General features: G+C 37.1%; 1 protein-coding gene across 3 annotated transcripts in view; it reads left to right on the forward strand.

Moving 5' to 3' along the window:
- TNFRSF19 (TNF receptor superfamily member 19) overlaps window positions 1–14,231 on the forward strand; it is a 62,907-nt gene extending 48,676 nt beyond the window's left edge. For all 3 annotated transcript variants that reach the window (XM_082784705.1, XM_082784706.1, XM_082784704.1), the window contains 5 exons: window positions 4,544–4,708; window positions 5,930–6,055; window positions 6,844–6,946; window positions 9,084–9,484; window positions 12,828–14,231. In XM_082784705.1, coding sequence (XP_082640831.1) covers window positions 4,544–4,708; window positions 5,930–6,055; window positions 6,844–6,946; window positions 9,084–9,477 — 788 coding nt within the window. In that variant the 3' untranslated portion in view covers window positions 9,478–9,484; window positions 12,828–14,231. The remainder of the gene's footprint in view (window positions 1–4,543; window positions 4,709–5,929; window positions 6,056–6,843; window positions 6,947–9,083; window positions 9,485–12,827) is intronic.
- The last annotated feature ends 6,832 nt before the right edge of the window (window positions 14,232–21,063 follow it).

Genomic DNA, 21,063 nt, shown 5'->3' on the forward strand with positions numbered 1-21,063 from the left:
CATGTAGTACCTGATTTATTTATCTGTACCTCATGTTTATATATAATGCATTCTTTTGCTTATAGGACAGCAAAGTGGAGGACTAGGTAGAGGCATTGTGTTTTTACTTTTAAATGAACACAAATGTGTCTTAAACTTTTTATTTTCAAAATGAAGGAGTTTCAAGATAAGTCCCATTACCTCATGTTTTCCATGGATCGACAGCATGCGTACAGATAGCCAAAACATTTCAGCTGACAGGCAGTAGCTTATTAAATTATTGTAACTTGAGGATATATCTGAGCCCTTAATTCTTGTAAAATTAAGATGGATAATGCAAACTGGAACCAATCAGAAATCATAAAGGTTCACAAATGTTCTTTTTCCCTTTCTTGGGCAGAAATACCCATATTCCAAGTATCAAACCATATTTTAGTTTACTTTGGTAAATTATTTTCAGGCCTGATTGTAAAACATGGCACTATGTGGAGCTTTGATTAGCTATGTTTTATTGAGAACCCTCGTTGGGTTAACATTGACTTGATGTGGTAATAGTAGTTTCTAAAGGGAAAAAAAAAAAAAAAAAAAGAAAAAAACACACATAAAATTCCACATTTTGTCCTCCTTAACTTCAGTAGTCATTTATTATATCCATGGAAGGAATGTAAAGTGCTGCATGTTCTATTTTCAAATGGTTAATCTACCATAGAAAACTCCCTTTTAGGCATGCTGATTCCAGTAGTGACTGTAGCTAATCATAGTTCTAAGGACAAAAAAAATCTGAGAAAATAAACATGAACTAAATGATAAAGGAAGTCTTTTTATGTTTTGTCCAGTCTCTGGTTGCTTGGTATCATTGACTAAAAAATCAACTGTTCTGTTTATTGGCAGACCTTACAGCAATACAGCTGGGATTCATATGTTCAGTATCAGCAGAGCTATTGCTATTTAACCACCCTGGATTAACAAAAACTTTAGTTGCTTTTAAGAGCCACACCTTTGCATATACAATGTACTGTTCCTTAATTAGGGGAATAATGTGTATTTCGGTTTACTCCTCAAAATGATGGAGGAGGCAGCTTGGTATTTGGGGTAATTCACATTTAGCACTAGCACATTTCCAGAATATGTTGGAACTAAAACTTAGAATACAAAATCTTTTCCCTAAATAAAGTAAGTTTTTTGTTACTTTATTTTTGTGATGTATAATATGCACATGGTTTCAAGAACTGTAAAACAGCATGCACCTCCTCCCTCCTTTCTTAATGTATCATGTCCAATTCAGTGTTTAATTACATATTTAAAGTTAGTCATTTAATCATGTAATAGATGCAAGTACAAGTTTAAAATACACCTCCTTGCTTTACTGAAATGGGACCATTAAGTCTGTGAGCCTGAAAAGAGTTTATGAAAATGCATACATATCTGAGTAACACTGAAAGCAGAGTTCAGCAATGCCCAACGGGCCGCTTTTACAATAGCAATCCACTTCTGAAGTGTTGGTCTCTGCAGGGAAGATCACTATCATTATAATTAGAGCTAAAGTACAATGGACTGCTCACAGCAGCTATTCTAAAAAGTTCTTTGAAGGTGAAGATGAGTGGTAGACATTCTCAAGAGCAGAAAATTGCTTTCTCAAGTTAAAAAAAAAAAAAAAAGGCCAAATAAAATAAATCTTTATGTTGCTAGATGGCTAAAAAATATATATCTTTTTTGCCATCCCATTTAAAATAAAATCATTGTATTTCCCACTTGGAGGCTGCTGATGAGAATTGAAGAAAGATATGTAATTTGCAATTTCCCAGAGGAAAATCTGATACATAATTATACTTACAAATAAATAGATTTTGTGAGCAAACAAAGAGACAAGTATATAGCAGCTCCACCTCCAGTGATCTTGTTCAGTTTTTCCTTTCAAAATCAACAATTCTCTTTTTCTGCTAACTGAAGGTTGATTTCTAGGAACTGATTAGTGCTTTTAGGTAGGTACATTGGAACTGATGGATAGATGGACATGAAAAATATTTGAAGGCATTCTGATAGTTTTTTATTGTTTTGTTTTTAAATACATGTCCTGACTGTCTTTAACCTTCTAAATACTCATTCAGGCAATTGTCCCAAATTGAAAACCTGGTATCAACGTACAGACCTTAATTTTCACACCAAAGCCAACAAATTTGGCAGTATTTCACTGCTTCTCACAGAATTATATACTGGATATATATACATACCATGCAGAAATTGCTGCAATCCCTTCAAACTGTAAACTTAAAGCTACTGGTGCAAGGATCCTAGAAACTGAGTGAAAAGTTTTCTCTGTGGAAGATTGTAATGCTCCTGTCAGGGGCATTCAAGTTGTGACAAAAAGATTACAACACTGGTTGCTCTTTCTTTTAAAAAAACAATGAAGATCTGGAAAAGAGGTCATAGGACTTAGCTCTGTAAATAATGGGAATTATAGAAGAGAAGGACAGGTAATCATTTTTAAGAAGGAAAAGTACCTGTAACCATGAATTGGAATTTTGCTCTGTTAGCTGAAATACAAATAATACACCATCTGCTGTAATAAGGAAAATTACAAAACTGCAGTACAAGGACAGAGCTTCAAAATCTATTTCTTTTTCATATAGAAGACACCAGCCTCTTTATTGATGAGTTTTGAGATCTGGTTTTTAATAATTCAGAAACAGAAGGATCAAGGCTGGCAGGGCCCCTGGAGGCCCCTGGTGCCCCCCCTGCCCAAGCAGGGACACCCAGAGCAGGCTGCCCAGGACCACGTCCAGGTGGCTTTTGGAGATCCCCAAGGAGGAGACCCCACAGCCTCTGGGGATCACTGAGCAGAGCCTGGCTCCATCCTCTCTGCACCCTCCCTTCAGGGATTTAGGGACATGGATGAGATCCGCCTGAGCCTCCTCTTCTCCAGGCTAAGCAGCCCCAGCTCTCTAAGCCTTTCCTCAGTCCAGTTTGGCAAATAAAAAGGATGCAAAAAAAGATCTGCTGTAAATTTATTTCTGATCTAAGGGTAGAACACAGTGGTACAAATCAAAGGTTAACAGAAATATATATATCTATAAATGCAATAACACTTGGGTTTCTTCACATTCAAATCAAGGAATTAACAACTAAATAGTCATACTTGTGAATAATAGCAATGATCTGACTGACAGTAGTTTTATTTTGTAATGCATGTGTATTGTTTTTTGTTTTGTTTTGTTTTAATTTTGGATTTTTATTTCATAGGAGCTAATGTTTTCTTTGATATAAGTAGTCTGCAGACTTAGAGTTCGATGTAATGATGTTGATTTTCAAAATACCTAGCTTTTTGGCAAGCAATCTGACCATTATAACAAAGTGATATGGCATTTTAAATACTTTAATGCCCATGTTTGATGTGTGTTAAGGAAATAGCATCGTTATTTCAGAAAAGTATTCCTGAGTAATACAATTCCATTGATGGCATGAAGTTAGCAAGTAAGCAAGTTCTCTCTTGCTGTTATTATATTGCAGTTAGGATAACAAACTGTTGTAGTTATGTACGACTTGATTAGTGATTTTAACATACTTTGGCAGACATTTATCTCCCAATTCAAACTTATGACTGCATAGACTATTTTTTAGGAAATTATGGTCTTTAGGTTTTAACCAAGAATTTTCTGGTGGAAATAGGCACGTTTTACTTACTTTTATAAGTTAATAAAATGTGGTTTGTGGCTTTTTAAAAATTTGCTGTCAGAGAAATACTCAAATTTTTGTTACTTTCCTCATAAAATACTGCTGAATTGATGTGGCCTTCAAAATAGATCGAAACAGATGAACTATCAAGATTAATAATCTGTTAAAAATTATTTAATTTAAAAAGACCACTTGTATTTAAGATAGCTTCAATAGTTAAGCCTGTGATACTTTTAGTATTTTTTGACTTCCCATGTAAAAGCAAATGTTTGCCAAAGCTAGAAATGCTACCTTTTTCTTTAGTAATACAGATATAAAGTAAATACGTTGAATTTTAACTAAGGGTATTATCTGTATTTTTAAAAGTTAACATTGAATAAAAAAAAGTTAGCACTGGTGAAATCCTTGATTTGATCCTAGAAGTGCATGGTGCCATGACATGCAACCAAGCAAAATGGTACCTTTGATAGCATTCAAACTTCTGTGCCTCAACTCTCAGAAAATATCCTTTTGAAGGGAAGTTCACGTAATTTTGACTCCCTCTAGTGGGCAGCGTTCTCAACGAGACACTGGGAAATGTGTTCAATATTAAAATCTTTTTCAATATTAAAAGTTTTTATTTTCGTGATGAAGGTCTGATTTCATTCTCATGGACAGACAACGCCATTGTATACTCCTCCACTCATTATGACTCAGTTTGCAATGTATTTTTCTAGTATTTTTATTTTTGTAATGTCATTGATTACCTATGTGAATACTTATACATTAGCAGATGGGATATCCTTTTTATTCTGTGCTAAGAGCCTCTTCTGTTTTCCATACTTTCATTTGCATAGCCTTATAATCCTGAAATTCTACAGTTTTCTTAAATTATTATTTAATTACATTTCAGGTACCACCAAAGTAAATCTTGTGAAGATCCCATCAACTGCTTCCAGTCCACGAGACACTGCTCTAGCAGCAGTTATATGCAGCGCACTTGCAACAGTGCTCTTGGCTCTTCTTATTCTTTGTGTTATCTATTGTAAGAGGCAATTCATGGAGAAGAAACCCAGCTGTAAGTTTCCAGTTATTACTATTTCTTTGTAATATTCATATATCGGTATTAGGTTCACAAATCTTTCCATATATGAATTTAAAAAAAAAAAAAAAGAATTGTTATGTCTACATGTCTACAACATTCAGACATGTTTAGCGTTGAGATGAACAAGCTAGCAGAAGCCCAAGACTATATATCCAGTCACATATGCTGGCTCAAATGAAGATGTTCTAGCTTCTACTAAGAAAATACTGTGCAGATGTCCAGAAATAGTTTTGCATTCATTCTGTTAAACGCTGCAGAGAGATATTTGGACCATTGGAGATCCAACCTGGGATGTCATTATATAATTGCAATAACAATATGGAAATACTATGATGAAAGATTTGTGTGTCACATGCCATTGTAAAATACTGATGAGCTTGTTGAGATAATGAATGTGGCCAATGGAAATAGCAGAATTTTCAGTAAAGATTCGTTTTTATGGGATTATTCAACAGCTTGCATATCATGAATATTTTCTGGCACTGAGTTTAAATTAAGAAAGAGAAAAGTTGAAAGCATTCTAGTTCCCATTTTTCATTTTAAAAAATATTTTATGACAGTGTTTTAATGAACCCTGGATGTCAAACAATTATATGAACTTGGAAGAATTGATGTCATCACTGTATACAGCCCAAACAAAAATACAAAGACTTAGAGGGGAGTTGTAAGAATTGTTCCTAGCTTAGACAATATAAGTTTTAACCTTTCCAATACAAGTTTTTAAAAATTTAGACATAGTGAATACAAACTTCAGTTAGTGAAATTTAATAACTCATTTGCCCTGGCCTACAGTTATACAGATTAAATGAAGTCTGCTGTTAATATAAAGCTCCTCAAGGTAACATAAACAAAACCCCAGTGGCTGAATGTAGAAAATTTCAGATTGGAATCACTGAGAATCATTAACCACAGAGAAAATAGAACAGTGAATATGATATCCTCTCAAATCATCATCAAAATAAGAGCAGATGTCTTCTTATGAGAGGCTGTAGTTGAACCAGCTGTTGTAGGGTTTGTTGCAAAATCTGTGGTTTGTGTTATGTCAAACCCCGTCATCATTGTGGATCCTTCGGGTGGAAAATGTATGGAAATGCCGTATATTATGACATTTAAGTGTTCTTTGAAGATAGGAGACTCTGAACAGGAAAAAAGGTATCATTTGCTAATATATATTTTTATTCATTTTATCCAAAGGGTCTCTGAGATCACAAGACATTCACTACAATGGGTCTGAATTGTCATGTTTTGATAGACCACGACTAAATGAGTATGACCACAGAACTTGTTGCCAGTGCCAGAGAAGCACATCACAGACATGTGGTATGTTAGGTCTATTTAAAAGTCACTTTATGGAACAGGAGTAATACAAGCAGCAGAAACTCATGATGAACATTTATCTAACAATGGAGTTGTGACATTTAGCTTTCACTGCAAAGCAAACATAGTCAAACTACCACGTGTCCTAGGCTAATTTCACAATGAGAACATAGAATTGCTAAGTAGTTATTTGGTTATGATTTTTTTTTTTGTTTTCATTCCAATGACCATTCACTTAAAATCTTTAAATGTCTATCTCATTTCATTCTGGTAAAAATAGCACTGCATCTGCCTTGGAGACTTAAATTGGTATGAAGGATTTCACAGACAGTAAGAACATGATACTAACGCTAAAGGACATTCAAAAACCTGAGCAATTCAAATCACTGAGATTTTGTGAAGCACTATCAGAACAGATGCATTTATGATATTAATATGTATATAATTTAACACAAGAACAAAAGTTTAAATAGCCTAGTATGTTAATTGTCAGAATGTGGTACTTCCTCTTGCATGTACCTAACTGAAAAGTAAATTAATTTAAGAGGTGGATATTCAGATTATCTTGACTGGCATCTGTATTAATCCTGGGGGAAGGGCTTGCCTTTTATAAATAACTATTTTAAAAAGTATAAATTAACCTATTTTTTGCAATAAGAAAAGTATTTCCTCAATCTATATATTATAGTGTAATTAGTAAAATAATACTCAAGTTTGAAAGAGTACAGAGACTAAGTTTATACACAGCTTTAACACATTTAACATTATTAACTCAAGTTTCATTCCCTCAGGACCAGTTCACTTGATTCCATCACTATGCTGTGATGAGACCTGTAGCATGGAGCACAGCAGTCACAGTTGTGCTTTCCACTCACAGACTACACTCAATGAAAGGTAAATTACTTTTATAAAAGTCTATTAAACGTTAGCTATTTTGTATGCAAATTAATGTTTTTACAGGATACAGTAGCTGTTTGCAATGGAATAAAGGATTTTCATCCTGCAGCCATATCCTCCTGTTCTTTGCAAAAATGGGTTTATGGTAAAAACATCTATCGATAAATGAAGAAAAAAATATGTAATGTTTAAGTATTACTTAATAAGTGCTGACATGTTACATCAGTTTCTCTGAAGAAGTGAGTATTTCTCTCACAAGTAGAGAGAAGTATTCTTCCTCTTACTCTATGGTACCTTAGAGGCTTTGGTGACCCATGTTCCTCCTATGGGTTATCAAGGTGCTGTATAAACCGGTGAATCTGGAGGGATTAAGATATAGTTTAGAATTGTCACAAGAATTTTCTTTTTTTAGAAACTCTAAACGACTGTGAAGCTTAAAATATCTACTGTTTCTGAGTTGCGACCAGATTGTAACCATTATTTTCTCCCAAACAGATGAAAATAAATACAGTAGTATTTCTTCAAAACGAGCTAAGTATATAAAATTTATAGTGTCATTCAGAGTTTCCTGGTTACAGATATTAACACAAGATGTATTTATTTCTTTTAACTGGAATTGTTTTCCATACCGGGTTTAAATTGCTTTCCAGCTGTTTTGTTCCTCTGGCCAAATGTAACTGAAACCATAGGAGCAGCTTCTTCATAAGTATTGCTTATGCAATAGTTAGGTTCGTGACTTAAGTAGATGTAAAATACTTAAATTTTCTATTACAACTTGTTTAAATACCAGCAAGTTTGAGTCATCCTTTTATACCACCAAGGCTGACAAATTGAGAGTTGTGTACTTTCTGAAAGGTCTTTTGGTTGAGGCTTTAAAAATAAATGTCATATCCATGCTATGTGGACATCAAAGATCTGTGGTTCCTTCCAGCAGAAATGGAGTTTGCTCCAATTTCCTTTGCCAAAATAATGTATTTCCTTCAATTGTGGTGCAATGTCCTGACTTCTACCCTCATCTATAAAAATGCTTTGTGTATATATCTAAGCTGTTAAAGCATCATCTTTTGGAAATGAGTAAAGCTACTTAAAATACGCTATAGGCAGTGTTAACATGGGATGAGTTTTGGACTCACAAATTGTTATTGTATATCAGATTTAATATAGCCTTTACATTTTTATAAATTTTGTAGATGGTTTTCAAAATAAAGTATGTTACTGTGTAATTTCTTGTGAATATTTATTTTGGTGTACTATATTAGGAAGCATTACTGGCCTTTCAGTAGAGATGGGCATGTATAGCGCTTTGAGACATGTCAGTATCATGGTATTTGAGATCATTGAGTTTCTACTTCCACTTTCTTCCATTTTTCATAAAATAATTCTTCTAAGAATTTAAAATCCTTGCCCTTCTTTAATATTAGGCCCTCTCTAAATGAAAGAGAATTGGAGGAAAACTTTTTTTTTTCACATTTTGAAGATTAGACAGAACGAACTGAAAAATCTGAAGTGAATGGATGTTCAATATGAAATCACGCAAATGGAAAAAAATTTAACCAGTCCTGTGGTTTTTTCACTTCCCTCAATCTGGTGCCACTTTTTTCTTTTACTTCCATTAGATATTTGTCAATATATTGTTAATATTTGTTAATATATTTATTAGATGTTAATAAAAGGAAAAAAAACACTAGTGTTGAACATTCCATACTCTTCTTCAACATCTTTTTTGCTGCAATTTGAGCTCGTTATGTCTTATCTTAACCCTTCTCCACACACAAAAATTAGAGAACAAATAAATCCCTTCCTCTTTGCAACATTTTTTTTGTATGTGAACACTACTACAGTACTTTTCATCACATTCCTGTTCTTTAGACTAAGCATTCCAACTGTGTTTCATATTTTCTATTTTAGGCATCCTTCTTTACCTCTAGTAGCAATCTCCAGAGCTCTCTTCATTTCCAGGGGAAGGATAAACTGGCTTCCCTTTCAAAAGAATTTTTTTTGGACAGGGTGCCTCTGGAGTGCTAATTTAGTATGACCCTCTTTAATCTTTTTGAAATACCTGTAACTGCTATTGACAATAATTACTAATATTTTCTGGAATGTTCTTGAAATCATGTGTCTTTTTCATCTGCAGGGCTTCTGATTCTGTTGGAGAAATGATTCCTACCTTCCTTGGTTCTCTTTCACACTCTGCCTGTGGAGACATTTCAGATGCTTGGCCTCTTATGCAAAACTCAGCTTGTTGTGACAGCATTTCTTTTTGTGAATCATATTCAGAACTGACTGGAGTTGCTGCAAAATCCTGCAGTCCGGAGACTGAAAATGCAACTACTGTTGAGTCAGATAATAACCAGGAACTAAGTGATGTACTTATTTCAGCTAAGTCTCTTGATGGAAACGTTGCAAAGTCCTTTGAAATCTCCGAACACAGAACATATATAGAAGTTTCATCACTTCAGAACGCAGCGGCTGCTGAAACCCAGCCAAAGACAAAGTGTAATGGAACAGCAGATGACTCTACAGAGTGATAAAGAGGTAAGGAACATAACTACAAAGAAGGAGTGAGAATGAGTCCTGCAGACAGATAGATAAAAATAGAATTGTAAGAAGTTATAGGGTTGTGTTTCTCCATAGGTTACACCTAGCTGTCACTGAAATAAGCTAAAACTCTTCAAGAGAGCCAGCAGTTTCACATTTTAAAATGATTGACTGAACTTGAAAGGTATAATTACTCCAGGTGTAATGTTGAAGTAATGTGAACCAGAATAAAGGGGTAAGCCTGTACATCAGTCAGTTTTTATCAACTTTTCTTTACATTTCAGGGGAAAAAAACTCAGTCTTATTACCAAACTATTATGTGAGGCTAGTCCTTCTTTATGAGGGAAGAACTTAGGACTTGTCTTACACAAAGCATGAAATACAGGCAAGTGTTCATCTAAAAATAAAGAAGCACAAAGACTTCTCTGTGAAGTTCTTATGGAAGTAAGAGAAACAGACAAGAATCACAAATGTTTTAAAATGTTGTTTGTGTTTCCATGTCATCAGATAAAACATTCCATGAGTTTTTCCATAAAATATAAATATAATTTAATCTATAAATGCTCAGTTTTCTAACTCAGAGAAAACAAAAGTCTCAGGTCAAAACAAGAAGAGGAAATAAACACTTGTCTCTACTGTGTAACAGTGTAAGCATCACAGAAATTGTCTGCTACTGTTGTGATCATTGTATCATTTATATTAGCTGTGCTTTGCTTTTGTTGTTTATTATTATTATTATTATTATTATTATTATTATTACTAAAAGTTACTTTCTACTATTGAAAGTAACTTTGAGCAACAAATAGCTAATCTGTGAAAGAATCGCCAGGTATGGCACATATACTGGTGGTGTTATTCATGGATTATGTAGGCTGTGGCTGGAAAGCTGAGGTAGTCTTCTGAACACGAACACAGAGACAGGAACAGAAGCATTTGCCACTAATATTAATAATCCACCACATTCAATTAAGAATATTATGCTATCTGTAATTATGGAAATTTCAGGTCATCTGCAGAAATAAAACTGCCTCCCTTTGATCCTCTTCCATTTGGTTTGCATGCCACTTTCATGTTGTTCTTAAATAAGATGTAGAAAGTAATTTAAATAAGAAGTAGAAAGTAATTAGTATTTAACAAAAATATACATATGCTGGAAATATGTAAGTGCAAAAGTTAATTCTTTGCAGATCAAACCTTAATCTTTAGATAACATTTTCAAGAGGAGAAAAAAGAGATAAACAGTGCTAAGATATTTTTTTTTTTGCCATTGACTTCAATGGAACTTATATGTGACCCTGAAAATCTATTGCTATCGCTAAAAATATCAACCTGATCTAGGTTGCACATAGGTTTTTCAATCTGTTATTTACAATTTACAGTTTGGAAATAGTTTTCTCTGTAATGTTGGAATACAAATAGTTATTGTCTACCACAAACATCCCATGTGTCATTAAGCAATTGTCATAGTTTCATTTTGAAATATGCCAAATATTGTATCAGGTGGTAGTCATATTCTCTAAGTATTTATAAGAAAGGACAATGACATGGCTATAAATGCAGATCTTAATGCTAGTATTTCACAGTTTTTCAGAGGCTATCAATGGAGGTTGAATGCTCCATTGAGTTTTAATGGACTAGAGTTCCATATTAACAAGATAAAAAAAAAAATAAAAAGATCATTTATGTGTTTTTTCCCGCTAAACTGAGCATTAACTTAAGCCCTATGTGATTAACGTTATTTCAAGTTCTTCTAGATGAAGGAATCATAGAATTTCATTAAACCGTTACAAAAATTAACTTACATTTCATAGAATCTTTAAGGTTGGAAAAGACCACTAAAATCACCTGGTCAAGCCATCCCCCTACCACCACTGTCACCCACTAAACCATGTCCCCAAGCACCACGTCCAACCTCTCCTTGAACACCCCCAGGGACGGTGACTCCACCACCTCCCTGGGCAACCCGTCCCAGTGCCTGACTGCTCTTTCTGAGCAGAAATGTCTCCTCATTGCCAACCTGAGCCTCCCCTGGTGCAACTTGAGGCCATTCCCTCTGGTCCTGTCACTGGTTACCTGTGAGCAGAGGCCGACCCCCAGCTCCCCACAGCTTCCTTTCAGGCAGTTGCAGAGAGCAATGAGGTCTCCCCTGAGCCTCCTCTTCCCCAGACCAAACACCCCCAGTTCCCTCAGCCGCTCCTCACAGGCCTTGTGCCCCAGGCCCTTCAACAGCTCTGTAGCTCTTCTCTGGACATGCTCCAGAGCCTTGATGCCCTTCTTGTGCTGAGGAACCCCAAACGAAACACAGGACTCAAGGTGCATCCTCACTAGAGCAGAGTACAGGGGGACGATCACCTCCCTGGCCCTGCTGGCTGCACTATTCCTGATACAAGCCAGGATGCCGTTGGCCTTCTTGGCCACCTGGGCACACTGCTGGCTCATGGTCAGGCAAGCATTGATATAGCACCCCCGGATCCTTTTCCTCTGCACAGCTTTCCAGCCACTCTGCACCAGGCCTGTAGTGCTGCATGGAGCTGTTGTGGCCAAAGTGCAGGACCCGGCACTTAGCCATGTTGAACCTCATCCCATTGGCCTCTGCCCATTGACCCATCCTGTCCTAGTCCCATTTTCATCTTACTTCTTATGTGTAAATTGTAAATTTTCTTACTGATTCATATATGTATGTATAAATCTTTATTGGTATGTCAAAATCATATATTCTTTGATTTATTTTTTTTTCTTATCTTGTATTAATACTGAGATTTCTGTATAATTCCAAACAGGTAACATGATTTGGGTAGGTTAGGTTTTTTTTTTTTTTTTTTTTTCTTTAATAGACTTTACTGAGTCACTTTATACAGTTTATCCATATATCTTCCATATTTCTGATTTCTTCATTGCATCATTATATATGTTTGTTTGATTGAGAAATTTCAGCAGCATTTAGTGCACTGGACCAGGACTAGGCTTGCTTGACACATATTCTTAGGCGTGCCTCTGACTTAACTGTACAACTCCAATAAAATCATCTCAGTTTCCTTCATTATATTCCATTTACCCTTCATCTTCCTCATCTTTTTGAGATACTTTGAGAGAAGGAAAGTCGTTTTAGTACATGTGTATGGATTACAGTCTTGCATCGGGCCATACTTTGTTATTATATTGCCAAATAAATAATAATGAGATGAAATCTGAAGATACAGGTTCAGTCCTCAGGTTTAGGTGAATTTTCACAGTCAGCAGTAAGTATAGCAGTATTTTTTTTTAGTATTTAGTCAGGTACAGAAGTACATACAGTTGTTTTATGAGTTTACATAACCACTGTTCTATCAATTTCTTTTAGGAAACCAAGCTACTTCTCTCAGCACTAAAACAGAATGCTTCCCTAATTCTCCTCTGCTGATTGTCATCATATACGGTCTGGTCTTCAATGACACACAGTTTCAAAATCAGCTGGAAAAAAAATGGCATAATTTCACACATTGCAAGCAAGCAGTTGCATCTGAACCGGAACAGCTGTAACGTGAGACTTGAAGGAGCATCCTAGGAGAACCCTGAAAAGTGGATTCATGACCTTTGCCATCTTTTTTTTTTTTTTTTTTTGAAAAAGAACCTTTTATTCCATAAGATTCTCAAAAAGTCTGATGGAGTGAGCTTAAAAGTGTATGTAAATACTGCAAAAAATATAAATAAGTTAGTGTGTTTAGATGGGTGTCTTAAATATGGCTACAGATGTCAGAAGGCCTGGGACAAGACTTTGCCAGTTATTCTGCTTGCAGATTTATGCATGCATTTGGATTTTTTTTTGTCTGGTTCTAGTTTTTAACTCAGTTTCCTGCTGTTGAAGGACTTAAACATTTCTATTTATCCAAGGATCATCTATTGATAAACTGAAGCTTTTATTATATATTACATCATAGTCAATAAGCTAGTTTGGGGAGTTAAAGACTTTGCATGTTACAATATGTATGATTGAAGTCCCTTCCATCCAATTATTTTGTTTGTGGGAGGGAGCATTGTTTTGTTAAATGTAGCAGGAGATTAGCTTTAAATTAGATTAGGTTAATGAAAGTCAGCCGTATAGATAGGGATGTTGTGTTTAATTGGTAGTCCCAGTGTTGGAAGACAGCACTTGTTGTTATAACATGTATCTTTTGGATGTTGAAATATGTGTAATCAACTCACATCAAAATGTCAAACTACAGCAGGTGTGTCATCAAAGTATTCGTAAGTGATACCTATGACTGATTATTTTTTTAGTAATGAATTATTTTCTGCGGCCAAGCTTCATTGTGACATAATTGACTCATTTAGTAGGCCTTCTTTTCATTTTATTCATGTCACTGTCTCCTTCTCATTGTAGAATTTTGTGTAAATTCTATTGGTCCATACAAAATATGAAAATGAATTTGTAACATTTTTTAAAGATACTTCTGAACCAAATCCTAAAAGTTATGTGCATGCCTAGTCAATCATCACCAACCTTCATAGAATCATAGAATATCCTGAGTTGGAAGGGACCCTTAAGGATCATCAAGTCCAACTCTTGACACCGCACAGGTCTACCCAAAAGTTCAGACCATGTGCCTAAGTGCACAGTCCAATCTCTTCTTAAATTCAGACAGGCTCGGTGCAGTGACCACTTCCCTGGGGAGCCTGTTCCAGTGTGCAACCACCCTCTCTGTGAAGAACCCCCTCCTGACGTCCAGCCTAAATTTCCCCTGCCTCAGCTTAACCCCGTTCCCGCGGGTCCTGTCACTGGTGTTAATGGAGAAAAGGTCTCCTGCCTCTCGACACCCCCTTACGAGGAAGTTGTAGACTGTGATGAGGTCTCCCCTCAGCCTCCTCTTCTCCAGGCTGAACAGGCCCAGTGACCTCAGCCGTTCCTCGTACGTCTTCCCCTCAAGGCCTTTCACCATCTTCGTAGCCCTCCTCTGGACACTTTCCAACAGTTTCATGTCCTTTTTATACTGTGGTGCCCAGAACTGCACACAGTACTCGAGGTGAGGCCGCACCAGCGCAGAGTAGAGCGGGACAATCACCTCCCTTGACCTACTAGCGATGCCGTGCTTGATGCACCCCAGGACACGATTGGCCCTCCTGGCTGCCAGGGCACACTGCTGGCTCATATTCAACTTGCTGTCTACCACGACCCCCAGATCCCTCTCTTCTAGGCTGCTCTCCAGCGTCTCATCGCCCAGTCTGTACGTGCAGCCAGGGTTTCCCCGTCCCAGGTGCAGGACCCGGCACTTGCTCTTACTGAACTTCATGCGGTTGGTGATCGCCCAGCTCTCCAACCTTCTGCCCTCCTTGTTCCTTAAGATGTTTTTAACTGCAGTTTGTTGTACCACTTCCTATAATACCGTTTGTTCTGCAGCCATTTTTCCCTAAAATAGTGTTCACTTCTGTGAGCAATCCCAGTAACCTCCAATGATTCATTACATTCAACAGGCTCAAACCTGTCAGTTGTGACCTCTAGCAATTATTCTTTAAAAATACCCAATGTGCCTTGACAAAAGCAAAGCAATCAGCAAAACAAATGTAATTTTGCAATAAATATTACTCATCTTTCTGCACATTGTTCATATGGCACTGGAAATGATGAGACCATAGTTGTGTTCCATAATGGAAAAAGGCTTTTGCTTTGAAGCACCCAGTAGAAGATTGAACCTGTGCAAGAAATAGCTTGGCCCAGTGTAGGCAGCCAAAATCAGTGAGCTTATTCATGCATGTAGAAATGTTGAATAACAGTTCTCAAATTCAAACCAAAGTGATCCAACTACATAAGTGTTTTTTTTAAAGTAGTAGGTACTACCATTTGATCACCGACATAGTAGAATAATATGCAGTTATACAAGGAGAATAGTTATACAACTAAAAACTGAAACGTATATATTCAAATAAGAATAGTTTTGAATAATTTCTTTGGATGCTTTTGTACATTTAAGAAGAGTTGAAATATTATTTTTCACTACATTTGCATGAAGAGATGTGTGCTTCTTTGTATATATTTTGTAAATAGAAAAAAAAAATCCAATGTGCATTTCATTGTATGGCAAGATATTTTTAGAACATGTGGAGATTTAACTTTTCATTAATAACAGTTCTTCAAAAAGCTTTGTTCAAAAATGTTGCCAGCATCTGCCACAGTAAGTATGTTTCCCATTGGAATTTACACTTTGTACAATTGTTTTTGTCCGGCAACTCTAGATGAGATGAAACTACTCATTTCTTCAAATGAGTGACAGATAGCTTGAGAGCAAATTGGGAGGAAAAATGAAGACAGTGTTTTTAAAATATATATGTATATTGTGTATATACTTTTTTCCTTAATTTAACCAAATTGGTCTTTTTTATATTGCCTGTGGCAAGCAGTGTTGTACATGCCAATAGAAAACATACACTACCACCGCATTTAGACTGCCCACATATCACATCTAGGGGCTTACAGTGCTGTTTTAATTACTCCTTTTAAGAATGTAAATTAAAACCTTGTATAAATCATTTTGTAATACTTTTTTTTTTTTTAACTTGTGAATAAACTGTTACATGAATCAGTCGTTGCTTGTCAATTTCATATTAATAATAGCATTCTATACAAAGTTAGTGGTCAATTTTATTATTTTGAGCAGAATTCCATATCGATTTAATTTTATTGAAATTACAGAACAATTTGGTACCTCTTGAAGAAGCAATGAGTTAACATCAAGCTTTAGAGTGACTATTTCAAAATATTTTCAAAAGTTTTCTTCTCAAGAAAGAACAAAAAAAATGGTGAGCACCACCTTTAACTGCCTGTTAATGTCTTCAAAGACATTGGTTTTCTTTTCAAAAAGAACACCATGTACTCCACACAGTAGACTGCTTCTGACAGGTGATGTAAATAACAAGTAGCCGTACTTTTGAAACAGAGAGGGATGCCCCAACCGTGGCACCTGACTACTACCAGCAGAGCATCTGCTTGTGTTGCATTGCAGCAGCAAAGGGTGGTTTCAGACCTTGCTTGAAGAAATAGGGAATATTGATGGACTAATTACCAAGGATTATCTAGGCCATTTTAGAGCATTTTCCAGAATGTTTACATTTAAACAATTAAGAAAGGGATTGCATGGTTTGACAAACAAGAGTCGTGAACTCAGAGGAATGAATGTGAATTGATAATTAATACAACGGTGTGATTTCTAATGGCAAAGACATAAGAGGCAGTGACTGGAAGCTGAATCTAAGTAATAATGATAGGTAATATAAAGTCAGGATATTTGTGGTGGAGAATGTGTAGCACTATTGGTTTTATGGGAAAGTGTGAGATAAACTGAGAGCTGCACTGCCCATCTCCTCAGAAGGGACCTGTTGCTTACTCCAACAAATTTCAGATTAGTTCTTATCTGTGTATTTCTATTACTTTGTTACTTTCTCAATTTTTTTTTAGTCTTAGAGTTCCTTACAAAGCCTAACTAAGTTTTCAAAAGAGGCTTTTTATTTCTTAGCCATTTATAAATATCTTCATGGAGAGAATATCCTTGGAGATCTCTTGGAGGCATGAGCCAGTCTCTGGCAGGCGAAATTAAGCAATTCCAAACTGGGTGTAAGGCTCGTACTTTAACAAGTGTAATTAACATGCAGAGCAGTTAGTGATGGATAGCATGAATTCTGTACCATGTTTTTTAAGATTCACGTTAGCTTCAGCAAAATTTATGGGTTTGATGTGGAAAGCTGAGGGTGAATGTCTACAAAAGGCTAAGCCATGCTGAGACCCACAGCTAAGCTGAGCAAGACAGGTGCTTCGGCTGTATATAAACACAAAGATGTCCTACAAATACTGACTGTAACATGTCTGGGAAAAAAAAAAAAAAAAAAAAAAAAAAAAAAAAAAAAAAAAACAGATTTTGACTCATCCTTTTCCTATACAAGGCTGGTCAACAAATTGGTCTGGCCATGTAACGTGCAAGAGATGAGGAAATGGTCTTTACAGGCCACGATAAATTGATAAAAGCTGTAAGCAACACTTCAGTGGAAAGGGCTTACACTAGCATGCTCCAAATAAAGGATCCACACAGTCCTGGGATTGCTTGAGCTACTTCTGTTATTTATTCACTTGGCTATTTTGGGATGATAAAAGTTTTTAGGATGATAAAAGTTTTCCAGGTAGCAGAATGAAGATCACAGACATAGCTGGCAAGTGTTGAAAAGATAATATTAAAACCAACATCAACAACAGGTAACTGGAAAGTTAGGTCACAGCAAGAGGGTCTGCCAGATCCCAAGCAGCCAAGTACCTGTAGACACTTAGACAAGCAGTGAAATCAGAGCTTGTACACAGTGGAAAGCACATCAAAAAGCAGATCAGTATTTCAGCCGGGGAGACTGACTTAATGGAGGGGATGAGATAACTGAAAAGCCCCGTGACGCTTTGCAGGTCTGCACAAAGCAGCAGGAGGTGTGTTGTGTTAGTGCTGCTGTACCCCTCTGCACTGATAAAGGCAGCTCCGTGACTCCCAGCAAGCCCAGGATCACAGTGGCATCGCCCTGCCAAATATAAAAATGAAATAAAGAAGAAAATCAAGAGAGAAACGGGGATTGAAGCAGGTGTTTATGTTATTTGCAAGCAAGCTACAAAACAAACTGTGTGTGTGTTCTTAAGACTATCACACACATTTGATTGTATCAGATATAACACAAATGTCATCAGCAAGGCTACACTATTTTAATCCACCCTACCAAAAGAAAATAAATAAATAAATAAAAATTTTCCTGCTTGCATTGCTTTCTAGTGCAGCGATGTTTCCTGCCCTTTCTGCAAGGTAGGCCAAGCCCTTAATCCAATACCACTCATCCTCGCATGAGTTTAAGATCGCATGGCTTTCCCCTTTGTTGTGGGCTCTTTGAGGGCCTTCGGTTTGCATTCCTGTGAAGTCCCTCCAAGCAACAACCTTCATGCCTTTAATTAATCCTCTCGCTGACTGTGGCGGTGGAGGTTGAGCTCACTACCTGCAGCACATTCCACTTCAGACACTGCTGCTTTGTTTCGGCAGTACACAAACGAAAAGCGCTGAAGCGAGCGAGCACTGTTCCCGGAGCCACGGAGCGGGCTGAGGCTGCGTACTGCACAGCCATACGATGCCCACTCTGTGCTGGCGGGGTGCAATTTCATCCATATTTAGTTTTGGTGTGAGCTCTGGTAAAACCCACTGGCTCCCCACATGGCAAATGAGCCCTTTCGATGACATCTGATAAAGCAGTGCTTGCAGTAGGGTGAAATAATGGGGGCTGGATGTGGAGCAGGCCTGCTGCCCTCCACAAGAGCAGTGAATGGTGGGATTAGTGGGAATGTTTCCTAATAATATGCTGATGGGGGGGGTGGCTGGTGGGGGCACACTGTGGCTTTTAACTGGTGGGTGACACCACTTCAATGGAAGGTGATGTTGAGGAAGATTTAGCTTTTCCCATCATCTGATTTTTTAATCCTTCCTTATCACAGTTTAATATTGTTGGTCAGTCTGATAAAGGGGAGTTTGGCTTGTTCAAGAGGTTATAAATGAGATTTTTCTAAAGCACGGGTGGAAAAGCACTCACAAATAATGCAGCTTGCAGGAAGTTCTCTCTCCGAGCCTCAGTCTTTGCGACGATTTCTGTTGCTGCTGCCCAGCTCCCAGTTTCAGTCTGTGGATGGACAACTCACCTGCTACTCAGCATGCAAAAATTGTCATTATTGTAGGCTCAACATATCAACCTCCATGCTGTAATCAATTAACTGGCAGCACTGAGTTAAAGCCTGGAAAAAAATGAAACTACTATAATTCAAGAAATCACATTGATTTGCCCAAGATACGTATCAGACAGTTCATTGGAACATAATGGTAAATATAAATACAGAATATCCATGTGTTCATAAGCATATATTCTACAGTGGAATAAAATAATAACCAAAAAAAAAAAAAAACCTTGCAATTTTTTGCTCTTTAGTAGGAACATACCGGAATATTCACTGAATAAATGCAATTTCTCCACCAGCATCAGTAGCATCTGAAGACCCTGGTCCATAGGAGCCATCTGAGACAGGGCACACATCCCAGGTGAGGCTGATGAGCACCAGGCAACCACCCCATAATGGCCAGTGAAGGCAGAAATGTGTACGGCTGCATTCACCAAGTGACCTAACAGCCCTGTCTGCACACACACAGAGGCTCCCGGCCATCATTTTCACCAGGTCTCCACTGACAATTGGATTTTAAAATCCAAAGTAAAGGCTGAGTCCACAGCTACCTTTTCCCTAACTTCACGTTTACTTAAACTTGCATGAACTCTGCACCTGCCCAGTGCAAATATGTATTTGCAGGAGGACAATGAATTAGCAGAATAGCAGCATTTACTGAACCATTTCAGCTCATACATTGCAAATGCCCTTTCTTGTGTACTTTTGCTGACTCTTGCTACATAAGGTAGCAGAGTTTAACCTGAGGAAAACCACGTATCTGTTGGGCAATTTGGTTCACTCTGTTCCAAGGGGAAAAGAAAGTTGTTGGCCAACGTGATGCCATTCCATGTTGGTAGACCCAACAGCACTGGGTCCTTTGTCATCGATACCGCAGATTCAGCTTCACCAAACTTTATTCCTAAGGATGTTCAACAGTAAAAGCCAAGGGGACCCCACATCTATTCAAGGGGGAGAAGAGCTTTCTGACTGAGATGTCAAAATAGACATATAATGGTCTACCAAATAAAACTTGCAGTATGTTTTGTCAAAATTCCTCCCCTTTTTTTTGAAGTTTTGAGATGACAAATTGAAATAAATAATAATAATCCTTGCTTGAAAAAATACTGTGGAATCACATAAGAGCATTTCCTCCACGAGGATTCATGCAGCTACCCTCTGTGTTAAACCCTAAATAATTTGAAACCCTCAATATTAATTTAAGATCAATCTTTAGCTACATTTTAAATTTCAGATTATTATTATTATTATTACTATTATACTTGAAGAGGACTAACCTATTCATGTGGATGAAAACTCCCCAAAATTATTTTCACACATTTTTAACTAGCAGGACAGACAGACTCAGGCAGACAAAACTTTAAGCCTTTCAGATGATAAAACACCTATTGTCTTGATGGGATAAAAAGAAGCAAGCCTGTGGGTTCAGCTCACCCTTGTTATTTCGAACAGGCTCTGAGACCTGCAGGGAAGAGCTCAAGAATGCCATAAGTTACATATCCTGTGGCTTTCAACAACAAATAGATAGCATTTGAGTTTACTCAAGGCATTGGCAAGTGCTGTATGAGAGATTCCCAAAAATATCTGTCCACCAGATGATGCTTCCTAATGCTCACAATGCCATCGAGCAGGTCTTGTTGCAGTTACAGCTAGAGGATTTCTTTTCCTAGAGCAGAAGCCTTTTCATTTCCTTTCTGTTGCAGTCTGCTACGTCCAACCCGCACTGCCAGTCTCCCAGCTGTGCAGAGACCAGCTGTAAAGGAGCTTGGAAGTCAAAATACCCCTCAGGATGCAACACTGCACCTTCTGCAGGTGTATCACTGTTGTAATTGAAAGCTAGAAGCAAAAAGAAAGAAATATCTGTTAG

Source organism: Aythya marila (genome assembly GCF_965140915.1).
Source record: "Aythya marila genome assembly, chromosome: 1".
In the NCBI taxonomy this organism is placed as follows: Eukaryota; Metazoa; Chordata; class Aves; order Anseriformes; family Anatidae; genus Aythya; species Aythya marila.